Raw genomic sequence first — 14916 nt, 5'->3', positions numbered from 1 at the left:
TTGGGAAGGGTAGGTATGAGACGTAGAGGCTGGGAAAATGGGTCCGGACGGGTAGGTATGAGAGGTAGAGGCTGGGAAAATGGGTCCGGACGGGTAGGTATGAGACGTAGAGGCTGGCAAAATAGGTTGAGAAGGGTAGGTATGAGAGGTAGAGGCTGCGAAGAAAGGTTAGGAAGAGTGGGTATGGGAGGTAGAGGCTGGGAAAATGGGTCGGGAAGGGGCCATAGTTCAAGAGATAAATATGGGGAATGAGGACGGGTAGGCAAAAGGTCGGACAAAGTATTGGTGGTCCCCTAAAAAGTAACTAGATCCTCCACGTTGAATGTGGAACTAATTCCCATAGAAGGTGGAAGATCTACCTCATACGCATTGAGACCGTTTCGTTTTATAATTTTGAAGGGTCCAGCACTACGCGCGTGTAACTTACGAACGGCTCAGGCCAGACGCAGACTATCACAGAATCCCCAATATTGAATTCTTTGAAACGTTTATGTTGGTTTACAGAAAATTTTAATGTTCATTACTAGTAGTGATCTTCTGCCTGATTTCTTGATGCCATGAATGAATGTGATGTGTAAAAGACTCCGCAGGCTCTGACACCATATGAGACCGTGACATAGGGACAAGATCAATAGGTTTCACAGGTTTATAAATAGTAACGACTTCATAAGGACTAAGACCTGTGGACCTATTGACAGAACTATTAAACGCAAACTTGGCGGTAGGTATTATGGTGTCCCATGTTCTGGTGTGCTCTATATCCCTCCTAGGGGGGGACTCATTCGGTAGATCATGAGGAAAGACATCACGTAACTCATCAATTATCGGAATGACCTCAGTGGGTAACTCTACACTAGCGTCTGGTGCACTCTCTCCAGCCACAAGGCCGCACATGTCGTACCCCTCAAAATAGTGGTCTTGATGTCTCTCATGGGGTAGGTGCATGGGTGCACACCCATAATTGATTTCTTCACCAACTCCATTCATTGATCTATCCACCAGGCCACCTGCCTGAGATGGGACATCTACACCAATGGTGGGGTTTGTCCTGGTGATGGTCTTTAGTTGGGTAATGTGCACATCAAGTTGTTCTAAGTATTGGTCCATTTCCAAGCGCTTAATCATAAACTCCAACTTTTGGGACAGCTTGTTTAGTGACTCTTGCAATTGTTCCATGTTTAGTGTAAGGTGCCAACCAAAATTCAGCAATATAGTTGTCAAAATATAAGAATATATATATTTAAAAAAAAAAAAAAAAAAAGAAAAGAAAAAAGAAACAACCTAGTTTCTAAAAACGAAAAAGGAAAGTTTTTAAAACAAGTTAGGAAAGTTTCTAAAAAAAAAGCAACTTAGTTTCTAAAAACGAAAAAGAAAAGTTTCTAAGAAAAACAAATTAGGACAGTTTCTATAAAAAACAAATTAGGAAAGTTTCAAAAAAAAAAAAACAAATTAGGAAAGTTTCTAAAGAAAAGTAACCTAGTTTCTAAAAACGAAAAAGGAAAGTTTCTAAAAACAAATTAGGAAAGTTTCTAAAGAAACAAATTAGGAAAGCTTCTAAAAAAAAAAGCAAATTAAAAAGTTTCTTAATAGAAAAGCAACCTAGTTTCTAAAGAAAAAGAAAGAGGAAAGTTTCTAAAAATAGAAAGTAAGTTAGTTTCTAAAAAAGAAAAAGGAAAGTAAACTAGTTTCTAAAAAAGAAAAAGGAAAGGAAATTAGTTTCTAAAAATAGATTAAGAAAGTTTCTAAAAAATTAGTTTCTAAAAAACAAACAAGGAAAGTTTCTAAACCTAGAAATAGAAAACTAAGTTAATTTCTAAAATAATTCAAATAAGGGGATAACAGAAAATTTCAGTAGCTTATGTTAGGGTTTATGGACCTCTAAATAGCCATACATGATGAGAATTGATGCGTAATGGACATAAACAACCAAACCCTAAACATGTAATGAATTCCCCTACAAGAACCCTAGGCTTTGATACCAAATTTGATGCAGGACATGAAAATTAAATATGATATGCGAGATTTCAGGCTTAAGATCACGTTAGTTCAGAAACAATAACACAAATTCCATATCCCACAAGAAAGTCGAAACATTTAATTAAGGGGAATCTATGCGGGTTTAGGCCTACACATGATAGGGCTGGATCAATAAAAATTATGAACCGAACGATAATCAAAGATAAGAAATAATCATCCACACATGCATAGTAATCAGTCCCTAATCCAAGGGATTCACCAATTTCAAATCAAGGAACCCTAGGGTAAGAAAGAGATTTGAGTAATTTAGGGTTAGGTTTAGGGATTTTGGGTGAAAGTGGAGTGAAAGAGAGGAGAGAGTCGAACCAGAGAAGTACCGCACGTGTGGACAACAACAATGGCCCAGACGCACATGCATGTCATCTCGACTGCATGTGTGGGGCCCACTATTCAGAAAAAGGCCACCTTGGCCCTGGTCGACCAGGGATGGACTCCAAAACCCCCAAATCTCAGCTCGATCTGATGTACGGTTTGTGCATGGTGCTCCGCTGAAGTTTCAGCCCTCTTGTAGGGCCAGATTCTAAAATTCTACTGTGGGGAGGAGAATTGCTGCAATAAATGATTGATTCGAAGTTTAGATGATGGGGTGAGATGAGAAGAAGGGATAGTAGAAGATGGGTAGTAGAGATGGCGATGGATGGGGGCGAATCGGGATAGATGTGGCTTCGCACCACGGTAGTTAACCCTTCGATGAAGGGGGGGCTTTGCACCCAATCAGGCTTCACAAGTCAGAGAGCAGGAAAACGTAGAATTTTTATTAATCTTTAATCAATTAAAAAAAAGCTACGAGGGGTGCCTATTTATAAGAAAACTTTATGCCCCAAAACTCGCGCCATGTGCGCAACCTATTACTTGGCGATGAAGTAAACTAAAATAAAACTAATCAAAGAAATCTAAAGCGTCCATGATGTTCTAAATAACATTAATAAGCAAAACTTAAAATATGAAATCAATCTGATTAGTGGGCCACGATCATGAGATCCCATGATGGGCTTTTCTTAATTAACGAGACCACTCTTTTGAATCAAAACTTCGTCTTCTAGGTAGGAGACCCTCCCTGAACGTCATCATCGATCCAGATCGACGGTGGGACCCTCCTTCTGGCGTACGTGCGTGGGGGGGGGGGCGGTGTGAGTGCGCGTGTGCGCATGATGTCCCCATCACATATTCTAAGATATTTTAAAATGCAATGGTTCTACTCTCAGTCAGTGCCACAATAATTATGGGCGTGGGAGGGGGTGCTTCTACCCAAGGACAAGATTTCCATATGGAGGTTGTGCCTGCTAGGTACCTTATGGAACATATGGGGGGAGCGAAATGCTCGCTGTTTTGACAATGTCCACAATTCATGGGAAGCGAGGCTGTGGAAGATTAAATGAGACGTATACAAATGGGTTGTGGTGTTACTGAAAATTGACTTGCTTCCAATTTGCTCTATTTTGTTCCCCTAATCTTCTGTATTTTGTTTTTGGCTGGCTTTCGTTGGTCCGATTCTTAATAAAATAACATTTATAAACTCTTCAAATATATATATATATATATATAAGTTCTCCCCCTCTTAACTAAATTGTTCTTGTGAGTATTCCTTTTTTAATTTCTCTGTAATTTGAATATCGAGATCTCATTGACTCGATAACCGAGTTGCACCATTGTGGTATTAGAGCGGGTTGTCTTTGAGAATTTTCGACTATACGTCATCTCCTAATGGCATCGAAAGAGGTGATACAGGAAGAATTCACACAAGTAGCTCAAGTGATCCGTGCACTCGTAGAATGGGTAGATCAATTCACGCATGCGGTAGCCAATTTCACTAATCAAGTGGGGGAGCTCCGACATGGAGGGAATCCAGAGAGCGAAGTTGGAGCACGTGGACATGTAAGCATGGTGTGCCGTAAAGGCCATTACGCAAAGGTAACAGTGGCAACCGTTACACGTTACGGGGTCGTAACAGTCGTTATGGAAAAAATGATTGGTAACTCTCGTTAATAGTCCGTTACGCCCCTTGTAAAGGCCGTAACAGCCTCGTTATGGTATGTTACGGGGCAAATACAAGTTTTTCAATTATTATTTTTTCCCAACGTTATGGGGTAGATACAAGGTTTTTGGTGTTTTTCTTTCAATAAAACAAGAGACTGTTACAACCGTCACCGGGGCCGTAAAAGCCGTTATGACCCGCATCATGAAGGTAACGGTGGTGGCCATTAGGGCCAACGTAACTGTTATAGAATACCTTGCATGTAAGGGAATGTCCCTATCAATGTCCTAACCAACAACGGGCGGCCCTGGCTTATGAAAACAACAATGATCGAACTCTTCGATTATTGGAACGTGACAAAGAACTCAGAATTAAAGTAGAAATTTCAGAAACAGCGAAGCTATCCACGGAGTCAAAGGAAAAGTTGACATATGAAGTGATCGGTGCATTAACGTTGGACCTACACGTGAATTCACCAATGGATCAATTGATGGATCCAATGATAGTGACAGTCACAGACATGCAAGTAGGTCTCAATACTTAAATTGAGACATGTTTGCAAAAATGACCGTGGCACAAAAAACGGGGCAAATGTTTCAGGATCCACAATTAACTTTAAAGTCAAAATAAACAAGTTGGCACCCACAAAAGCACAGGCAAAAGAAACCATCTATAGTGGACTCCAACAAGGTCATGCCGAGCCGATGCTTAGGGTTGCATCATCAACTTCCACTAAAGAAGAACACGATTTGTTGTAGTCCAAAAGTTAAGATTGGTTTCCAACTCGAGGATGAGTTCTTTCTAAGCTGGGGAGAATTGATGCAGGCCCATGATGAACCTAGGCCCGTGGCCTACTTAGGCTCATCTAGGTCCATTGTATGGTCTAACAAAATGTAGGCCCATAGCCCACCGTAGGCCTAACATATGCTGATTTTTGGCCTGATTATTTGTAGATTTTGGGGCCTAAATCAAGGATTATGATATACCTTCTTTTTTTTTTTTTTTGGGGGGGGGGGGGGTGTCTGGTTTGAAGATGTGATTGATATAATTGAAGATATTGGCTAGATTTAGAGATATAATTGCTTTTTGAAGATGTGATTGATATAATTGAAGAGATTGGCTAGATTAGATTGATATAATTGAAAATATTGGCTAGATTTAGAGATATAATTGCTTTTCATGTTTGTTTTTCATTAGGCTTTTGTTATAGGAAGAAAGATTTAGATTAGTTTTTAATAAATTGTGATTGATTATTCTCTTAGTTGGAGAGATTTCAATTATAAATTCCTTTAGAAGTACTTTGAATAATTTTCTAAGTGTGGTTCTTCTTTAAGTTTTTATAAGAGAAAAGGTTGGATATCAATAAAAATTCTCTCCCTCTCTACTCAATTATTCTTGTGAGCATTCTTTTTTTTTTTTTTTTTTTAAATAATTTTTTTTGTTTTTTAATTTTCTTTGCAATTTGGGTATCGAGATTTCATTGACTTGATAGCCGGGTTGCACCAAGCATGGTCATCTTCACCATTCGAGCTACTCCGATGCCGACTGTGCTGGAAGTTTATGTGATCGATGGTCTACCTCTAGATACTGTATGTTTGTAGGTGGCAATCTTGTCACCTAGAAGAGTAAGAAGCAGTCCGTTGTTGCATGGTCTTCTGTCGAAACTGAGTATAGAGCGATGGCTCACGCAACATGTGAACTTGTTTGGCTTCGAACCCACTTACAAGAATTTGGCTATAATCCTTTCACTCCCATTCCTTTGCACTGTGATAATCAGGCTACCATTCACATTGCCAGTAATCCAGTGTTTCATCAGCACAAGAAGCGCATTGAGATTGATTGTCACTTCATTTGGGAGAAGGTGGCAAACAAGGAGATTGCGACTCCCTTCGTTTGCTCTAGGGAACAACTAGATGATGTCCTCACCAAGTCTCTTAGTCGAGATACTCTTCTCTGTATTACTGGCAAGTTGGGCATGATTGGCATCCATGCTCCAACTTGAGGGGAGTATAGAAAGATAATGCCATGTACTTAAATAATGTTAGTGTGTGGGTGTGTTGTGTACACGGTCTTTTTGTGCTCTTCAAGAGCATGTAAGGGTGTTGTCTAGCAATACAATAAAAGGTGTGTTACGGCTTGTGGCCCCAACACTCAAAAGTTGCTTGTCTAGCAATACAATTCTCTTCTTCTTTCGTTCTCCTCTCTTCTTCCTTCCTCTTCCAAACCTCAAATCAACTAGCCTCACTTCTACTTTCTTAGCAATCTTTTTAGCATTTCTATATTATTCAAGATTTTCATTGTTTCAAGTCCATTGCTAGGCTTTGAAACATAAACTTTTCTCGATAATATCTTTTTGTACGTTGTCATTTCACCTCCAAGTTTCCTTATGATTGGTTTTCCCGATAGAATACCCCTAAAACATCTTTCTCTAGTTTCCTAATGCACTTAGCTACCTCATTCCACACAACATTTACTTTCCTCGACATTCCAATTTTATTATTTATTTTTTTATTTTTTTAAATGATTCCTCAACATTCCAATTTCCTTCTTCCATCAATTTATTTTTTAATAACACTGTTTTCTCTCCTTTTAAATTCCACCACCTAGGGAGATCTTAACAAATGTATGATTGGTTAGAGGCAAGTGGGGATATTTGGGCTGTTTTCTGAAGGTGAAGGGACGGTTTGGGATTGTTTTAGATGCTTGTCGTAGTGTATTTGAGGTTCTAGTTGGCTAATGTGGTATTTTATTTATTTATTTATAGGAAAGAATCCGAAGGGAGTTTCTTTCGTAGGGAGCAAAAGAAACATGTTTCACCTTGTGGAGTGGGCAGAAGTGTGTAAGCAGAAAGAGAGCACATGCACCACACATGGAGGTCTAAGTTGGAGGAAATAGCCTAGAAGAAAGTTATGTTGTGCAAATATGGGACTAGGCCAGGAGGTTGGTATACCAAAGAGTAATCCCAATGTAGTGCCTCAAGGGTTTTGGAGGGCACACTCAAAAGTGAGGAAGGATTTCTCTAAGGCGATCGTTGGGAAGATAGTTGATGGAGCTTGCCGCTGGTTCTGCGAACACGTGTGGTGTGGTTGTGATAATGTTCCTCTGCCTTTGTCTTATCCTATAATATATTAGGTTGCATCAAACAGAGAATTAGTGGGTATGTCAAATTTATTTAGTGGGTATGGTCAGATGGTGTAGTCAGTGACCTTTTGGGGTATGCAAACGTGTCTGTCTTTTGAAACTGTTGAATAGATTTGTTGATTCTCGGTGTATGGATATCCAATGTGGGGCTTCTCATATCAACTGTTAGAATCACTGAACATGGGCCCCACAAACAAACCTAAAACCCAAGCAACCTGTAATTATCTTCTATTCAAGCATTGAAAGATACGTCTAGGATTCTCCCCAATCATCCACCCAAGTGTTAGCAACCTATCATTTAAAAAAGAAATCAACACTGTGAAATACACTTAGCCTTGTTTGGATATACGAAATCCATGCGGAAATGGAAATTGTTTTCCATGGACAAGACAGTGGGCTGTTTTGGATATGCAAATTCCAAAAACTAATCATTACCTTATCCATGGCGAGAATTCTCTGGCACGAGAAACAATTGTCTAACAATGAATTGAAGGATTCCACTTACTATCCAAACAGGCACCCCATTTTTGGAATCACATCGATAGTGACCATAGAACATTATCATTAGGTAATCATTACGTTATCCACGGAATCCATTTATCCAAACACGCCCTTACAGTTTTGGAGTTGAAGGAATTCTATAAAATCTCTAGAATCACTATTAGATGACCCTTCTTCCCCCTAAACTGAGAAAAAAATTCTTGCACTTACCCGTAAAATATATTTTATATAGCAGGAAAAAGAAGATTGAAATCAGTGTTTTAAATAGCAGTAGCATGTTGTGTAGCATTCAACACCCTATAGCGTGTAGCGTGTAGCGTGTAGCTTAAGCTACACGATACTTATATTTTTTAATATAAAAATAGAAAAAATATGATAACTAGTAAAAGAAATATATAAAAATACCTAACAGATGATTCATTTTTTCAAGTATCACGTTCAAACAAATTATTAATTATCATTTATCAAAAGCTAATCTACATATATAAAGTTATAAAACAAATCAAACAATTATCGCATCAACAACTTTCTACGAAAACCACTTTAATTAATAATGTCTAGTTGAAACCACAAGTCACAACTCACAATTAACTTTCAAAAAAAGAAGAAAAAAGAGTCACATCTCACAAGTATGAAAAAAAATAAAAATCCCACAGGTTAAGAGTATTAAGTACGATATAGATGTCATCTATACGAAGAGGGGTTTTTTGAAAGCCCTCTTTCGAAACCCTTTTTTAAAAAATAAAAAAATAGTTTTAAAGGATTTTTAGTATGTGAGCTTCACGCTAACTTTAACAAAGGATCACCACCATTTTAAGTGAAAGTAAACATAAAAAGGTTTGGTTTTAACTTTACTTAAGGTTTTTCTTTTTTTATTTTATTTTATTTATTTATTTATTTATTTTTTTTTTTTATGTTGTGAATTTTACACAATTTTTAGAAAAGAAAACTTAAAAAAAAAAAAAAAAAATGAAAAATACATTGTAGCGTATGCTACAAATGCTACACACTACATAGCTATAGCGTACGCTACAAGGGATTTACGCTATTTAGCTACACTACGTAGCGCTACGGCTATGCTACACTACGAACGCTATTTGAAACACTGATTGAAATGGAAAGGAAAGAAACATGTTTTAAGTGCTTGCATGAAAATGTTCTAAGCAATTGTGGTTTTTTTTTTTTTTTTTTTTCAGGAAATCAAGAAAAACAGCTCCCCCATACCGTGTTTTATTGCACAATGACAACTACAACAAACGGGAGTATGTTGTCCAAGTTCTGATGAAGGTCATTCCGGGAATGACCCTTGATAATGCAGTTAATATCATGCAGGAAGCGCACTATAACGGCCTGGCGGTGGTAATTATCTGTGCACAAGCAGATGCTGAAGAGCATTGTATGCAGCTGAGGGGTAACGGTCTTCTAAGTTCCATTGAACCCGCAAGTGGTGGTGGGTGCTGAAGATGGATTTTGTGGACTCGTATGGGTCTGATATCGTCTACTGATAGTGACGTAAGTGTCAGAGATTTGCTTATTTGTACATAACGTGATAAATGTCCATATGTGTATGAATCTTGCTTATTATGTTCATCTATTTACAATGAAAGGAGATGGACAATACGGCGTTGATCAGCGTCATTCAATGGATGTTACTTCAGGGTACAACAGCGATTAACTTACATGTGGGTTCATGATGTGATGAAGTGAATTGCATCGTCGAGGTTTGCTAATCGCTTGCATGTATGGCCAAGCCACCATACATGCTCCGGTGCCTACCAACATGGCACGTGCTGCGAGATCCAAGGCATCCATTAGGTGGGCCTTAACAGTTAACACAGATGCCCTTGATTCAGTCCTATTACCAGAAGCCACAATGCATGAAATAAATGGAAGGTTACAATTCGGTGGCCAATGGTTCACATTCAGTGCATGACTGATTGTATACCTGATTTTTGGGTCAGTGCATCTACATGCTAAGTACCACTTAATGGGCAGCTTGGATCTTGTAGGCATGTGATATTTCAGCACATGTTGAGCATGTGTCTGAATCCTCTGCCCATGTGAGATCAGCAAACCACAGCTTAGTTTTATATCATCTGTTTCCATTTGGGAGGCTCTTTCGCCGGACCTTTTTATTTTTGGGTTTTGTCGCATTTAGTGTAAACTATTTTGGAGAGGCTGAATACTCTGCAATGTTTGTTGTATAAGCTTTCTACAAAGGATACTCTGCAATGTTTGTTGTATAAGCTTTCTACGAAGGATACTCTGCGAAGGTTGTGTGGGGCAACTCTGGTGTCTATGGCTTCTAACCCGTTTGGCAGGTCCACCAAACCACAAAAGTGGGATGCCTTGATAATCAGGCCCATCCAAAAATCATGTGGGCCACCACTTTGTGTGGTTGTCCATTATTTTCTATGTTCTGCCTGTCTGATGATTGAATGGGCCTGATTTTCAGGTTGTCCCAAAATCAAGGTGCGGCTCACTTGATGTGCAGGTTGGATTGCATACACATAACACAGTTGGCCCCACACAGGTAGTTGAATAACTGTTACATGCACAAGGATAAGATTCAGAGGGGTTACATGATACTTACACTGCAAATGACACTCAAGCAGGCACTCAAAACTTTCATGAGGCATACATGAACTCAACTAAATTTTGGAACCCATTTATGCTCAGTCATAGTTCCTCGATTAGATTGGTTTAACAATCCTAACCTCTGATTTGTGGGTACTTGTTTGTGGAAGTATGGCCATTATATATTTTTCACTTTTAACCGTCCAATGTCTACCAATCCAATAGTCAAATGGTCAAATGATGGTTTTTTTTTTTTTTTTTTTTTTCGGTTCATGGTACATCTAAACTTGGAAACATAATTCGAACAGTTTAATTTGACTTCATTATACTCACGTATGCAATTTCCGAGATGTTTCTAAGTGCTTGCATATCAAACATCACACTGGTACAATATCCTAGTTTTTCTCTTAGTTTTATATGCTTTTGAATAACTTTTACATGTAGGTGAATAACTTTAACACTGCGTGGGTACACTGGTTACATGAACCACTGCATATATGCACACCGCATCTGGACTTCTAGCACAAACAATCCTGTAATCATAAGACGTCAACACCAGTGAGGATTCTCTAATATTTTCTAAATTATGATAAAGAACTTGCAAAAAATGGTGAGATGTTTCGAGGTAGTTTTGGGTCTGAAGGCAAACATTCCAAAGAGTGAGATGCTGGGCATTGTTACGTCTAATGAAGAGGTTTCAAAGATGGTGGAAGTGTTTGGGTGTAAAGCAGGAGGCTTCCCGTTGACTTACCTCAGTCTTCCTCATGTATAGGAATACCGGCTACGTCTTTAGAATAAGGTGATTGAAAGAATGGAGAGGAAGCTCGCTTGTTGGAAGAGTTGATAGCTTTCATTGGGAGGATGGTTGAAGTAAGTTTAAAGCCGCTCTTGTGAATTTGCCCCTTAGTCTGTCTCTTTTCAACAGTTCTAGAAAGGCTGGAGAGGTTGAGGTGAAATTTTTTTGTGGAGGAGCGGAGGAAAAATAAAAAAATTCATTCTTCAATTGGAAGAGGTGTGTAACCGAAGCCCATGGTGGAAGGGGCATGTGAATAAAGGTGTTGGTTGATATGAATGTGTCTTTTCTAGGAAAATGGGTTTGGAGATTCGGGATAGAGGAGGAGAGGATGTAGCGGGAGGTTATTGCTAGCAAGTATGGTGTGAGAAAGGGAGATGGCGAGTGAAGGACTCTTCTCAATATAGGACCTCGGGTATATGGAAAGCGATATCCAGGGTGACTTTGAGGTTTAGGGAGGGGGTGTCCTTCGCCCTAAAAGAGCACGGACGCATTCACTTTTAGGAAGATGTTTGGTGTGGTGGAAAGTCTGCTTTTGGCGGACTAAGGCTAGCTCGTCTATCCACTGATAGGAACATCATTATCGATCATTGCTATTCCACATGTGGAGATTCTGTGCTTTGGGTGCCCCCATGTTTTAGGGATCTTTTGGATGAGAAGTGGAAGATTGATTTTGTTAGGCTCCTGCATTGATTGCACCGTGTCACCCTTCTTGGGAGAGCGGGATGCGATGGTGTGGCACGCTCACAAGTTGGGATAGCTTCTTGGTTTGATCCTTTTATAGGTTGCTTTGGAAGCCGCAGATGGAAGAGCAAAGGGCTCATGCATTCCACTTTTGGCGATATGGGGCTCCTCCCAGGATTGCAACTTTCATTTGGTTGGTTAGCAGGAAGAGGGTCCTCACTATCGATAATCTCCAGAGATGCTCTATGGTTCTCCCCAAAGTTTGCGTGATGCGTATAGAAGATGCAAAGTCAGTTGACCATCTCTTCATCCATTTGAACTGTTGGCCGTAGGGTGTGGGAATCCCTGCATGCTCCTTTTGATATCTATTGGGTTATGTTAGAATCCATAGTTGAGTTCCTCTTGACCTGGCATGGAGGCAGAGTTGGGAAGGAAGGCGAGGCGATCTGGCAGTTTAGCTGTCACGGTCATGCTTTGGGTAATTTGGGAGGAGCGAAACAACAATGCTTTTGGAATAGAGGTGGCTCAGTGGAGGAAATGTTTAGGAAGGTAAAGGCAGCTGTGGTGGAGTGGGCTACCAGCTTGGACGCTGTGAATGCTTTTGTTCGAGTTGTAAGCTTTTTCCTGCTTTAGTTCTTGCTTAGGCAGCCTTTCTTAATACAGTCTCGTTACCTTTCAAAAAAGAAGAAGAAGAAGAAGTGAACTTGTTTCTAAACCAAAACAACAGTTGTTAAAACCTTGCCAACAATGTAGTAAGCCCAAGTTATTATTCTACCTGCAGCTAAGAAGCATATCTAGCAAGAACTTTAACACTCTTCTTGCTAAGATTCTGAATCATCAAGATCGTAATCACCACTCTCGTGGCAGCTCCTGCATCTCACAGTCTTTAGTCTTCCGGTGCTGTGTTAGAGTCCACAACTCTAGCATTTTCTCTTAGCATTGGCTCTCTGCTTTACATACCCAGCTGCCTCTAAAATTACAGAACTTTAGGGAAGGTAACCCCTTAGTCAAGATATATGTGGTCTACCTTTTCATGTTCACTTGTGGAAGATCAATGTTACCCTGCAAAAGTTTCTGTAAGAAGTGATGATGCACTTCAATGTGTTTCATAGATTCATTTAGTATTTGATTCTCTGCCAACTGAGTCGGACTGTCATTATCACAGGATAGCCTGACAAAGCAATCGCCATGCTGCCTGATGTCACTCATCATTCAGATAAGCCAATGACACTCATGTTGTCATAGGTGTTGCCCTGTGCTCAACTTCAATTGTTGATAAAGACAGCCTTGCTTTTCTCTTGCAACACCAAGAAACCCCACCCGATCCAAGTTTGAATATGTAGGCAATAGTTGTTCTATATGTCATTAGATCACCAAGTAATCCACGTCACAAAACCAACCGTCTCACATGCAACTCTCTTCTCATAGAAAATCCTGAATCCACTATGCCCTTGATGTACCTTAAGATGCACCAACTTGGTTATAGATGAGGGTTTCTTAGACGATGTATGAACCTGCTCACAACACTGTGTGCAATATCTGGTAGTGAATAAGTCAAATAGATCAGACTCCCGAGTCCTGACTAACTGTCAATACATGATGCTTTCCTCTGAAGTCCTCATCTACATCATTTCTCAACTTCACATCCATCTCTGCAGGTGTTGAGATTAACTTGCAGTTCTCCATCCCAAACTTGCATAGCAAGTTTGTCATGTACTTCTTCTGGCATAACAGCACTCTCTTATCACAGCGGTCTACTTCCAAGCCATAGCTCCCTCAACTCCATCTCAAATCTCACTACAAGATTTTTGCTGATCAATCTAACTTCCTTTGCAGCGTCCCTAGTAACAATGATGTCATTGATGTTGGTGAGGGCCACTATGATCTTTTTGAGCTTTTTGTTTCAAAAATATGCTAGAATCATGAGCTACAATGTACCTATTGAAACAATAAAATCTCCGATGTTCTCATACGAAACTTATAGTGCCTGTTTTAGCCCATATAATGCCTTTCACAACTTGCAAACGTACCATGGCGTCTATTTTTTTTCAAACAACTAGGCTGCTCCATATAGATTTCCTTGTTGATCTCCCGACACAAAAGCACATTTTTGACGTCATCTGCCAAAGCTTCCAAGCGTTGCATGCTGCAAGAGCAATTACTGCATATGCGATAGTTATTTTTGTCACAAGACCAAATGTCTTATGGTTATGAACCTCGCGCTGCTGTGAGAACTCATGTGCGTTATAAGTTATAATGATTGACTGTCTTGTCTGACCTAGTATTCAATTGAAAACCCACTCGCATGTTACTATTTTAACACAAATTGCACACAACCAGTTTTCATATCTCAGTTTTTGCAACTTCAGGAGTTGATTTCTCATATAACATGGGTTTTCAAGGCATTGTAGAGAATTGCCTCTCTTCCTAACTCATGCCTCAGTTGAGTCCATGTACTTTTGAGTTAGGCCACACGACGATCTTCTAGGCTGCATTTTAGTGTCATTCTCCACTGCATTAGACTGTGAATGATGCTTATCCTTTGTCATATGATCATCTTGTATATTTGTACGAGTTCTCTAAGAACTTCGTAGCTGAATTGGTGTACTCTGTGCACTGTCAGAACGGGATCCTGCTGTGTTTCTGTTTACTCATTCTGTTCTTTCCATAATCGGTCCAATCTTAGACCGATCATTCTTAGCCCTAGTTTCCTGTGATTCTTCCTCAGTTGGCATATCCTCCTCAAGGATCAACTCAGTACTAACAGATTGAAAATTTCATCTCTCTTTGACAATTGTAAGCGCGACTTGAGTATCACACACCTCTCTTTTTGTTGTTTTTCTTGTGTCTTCTTGTCACAATCATCTTCATCATCAGAATCTCTTCTATTATTTTAACAATTTTTTGGTGAGGTTTTAATTTGCAAGGTTATACAAGGAGGGACAGTTTGACTGCGCAACATAAGTTAATGATTATCAATATTTACATTAAGAGATGGAAGAAAGAGAATGAAATTAATAGTTGTCGAAATACTAGATGGTGAAAATTACAAGTAGAAAACAATGTTATTTAGAAATAAATTTTTGAAAGAAGGAAAGTTGAATGCCAAGGAAGCAGTAAATGGAATGTGAAATGACATGGCCGAGTGTCACGACCCCAAATCCGAAACCGTGGTTAAGGCTAACCACAACCTTGGTTTAGAGGAAAA

The 14916-nt window shown here is 39.4% G+C and overlaps 1 protein-coding gene across 1 annotated transcript in view; it reads left to right on the top strand.

The window, feature by feature from the left end:
* Positions 1 to 9333, top strand: part of LOC131227069 (ATP-dependent Clp protease adapter protein CLPS1, chloroplastic) — a 42248-nt gene extending 32915 nt beyond the window's left edge. Inside the window, exon 3 of the mRNA XM_058222778.1 lies at positions 8851 to 9333. Coding sequence (XP_058078761.1) covers positions 8851 to 9115 — 265 coding nt within the window. The 3' untranslated portion in view covers positions 9116 to 9333. The remainder of the gene's footprint in view (positions 1 to 8850) is intronic.
* Positions 9334 to 14916: the final 5583 nt, after the last annotated feature.

Source organism: Magnolia sinica, chromosome 15 (assembly GCF_029962835.1).
Source record: "Magnolia sinica isolate HGM2019 chromosome 15, MsV1, whole genome shotgun sequence".
Lineage (NCBI taxonomy): Eukaryota > Viridiplantae > Streptophyta > Magnoliopsida > Magnoliales > Magnoliaceae > Magnolia > Magnolia sinica.
The sequence above is the reverse complement of the archived record's forward strand: the minus strand, read 5'-3'. Positions and strand labels throughout refer to the sequence as shown.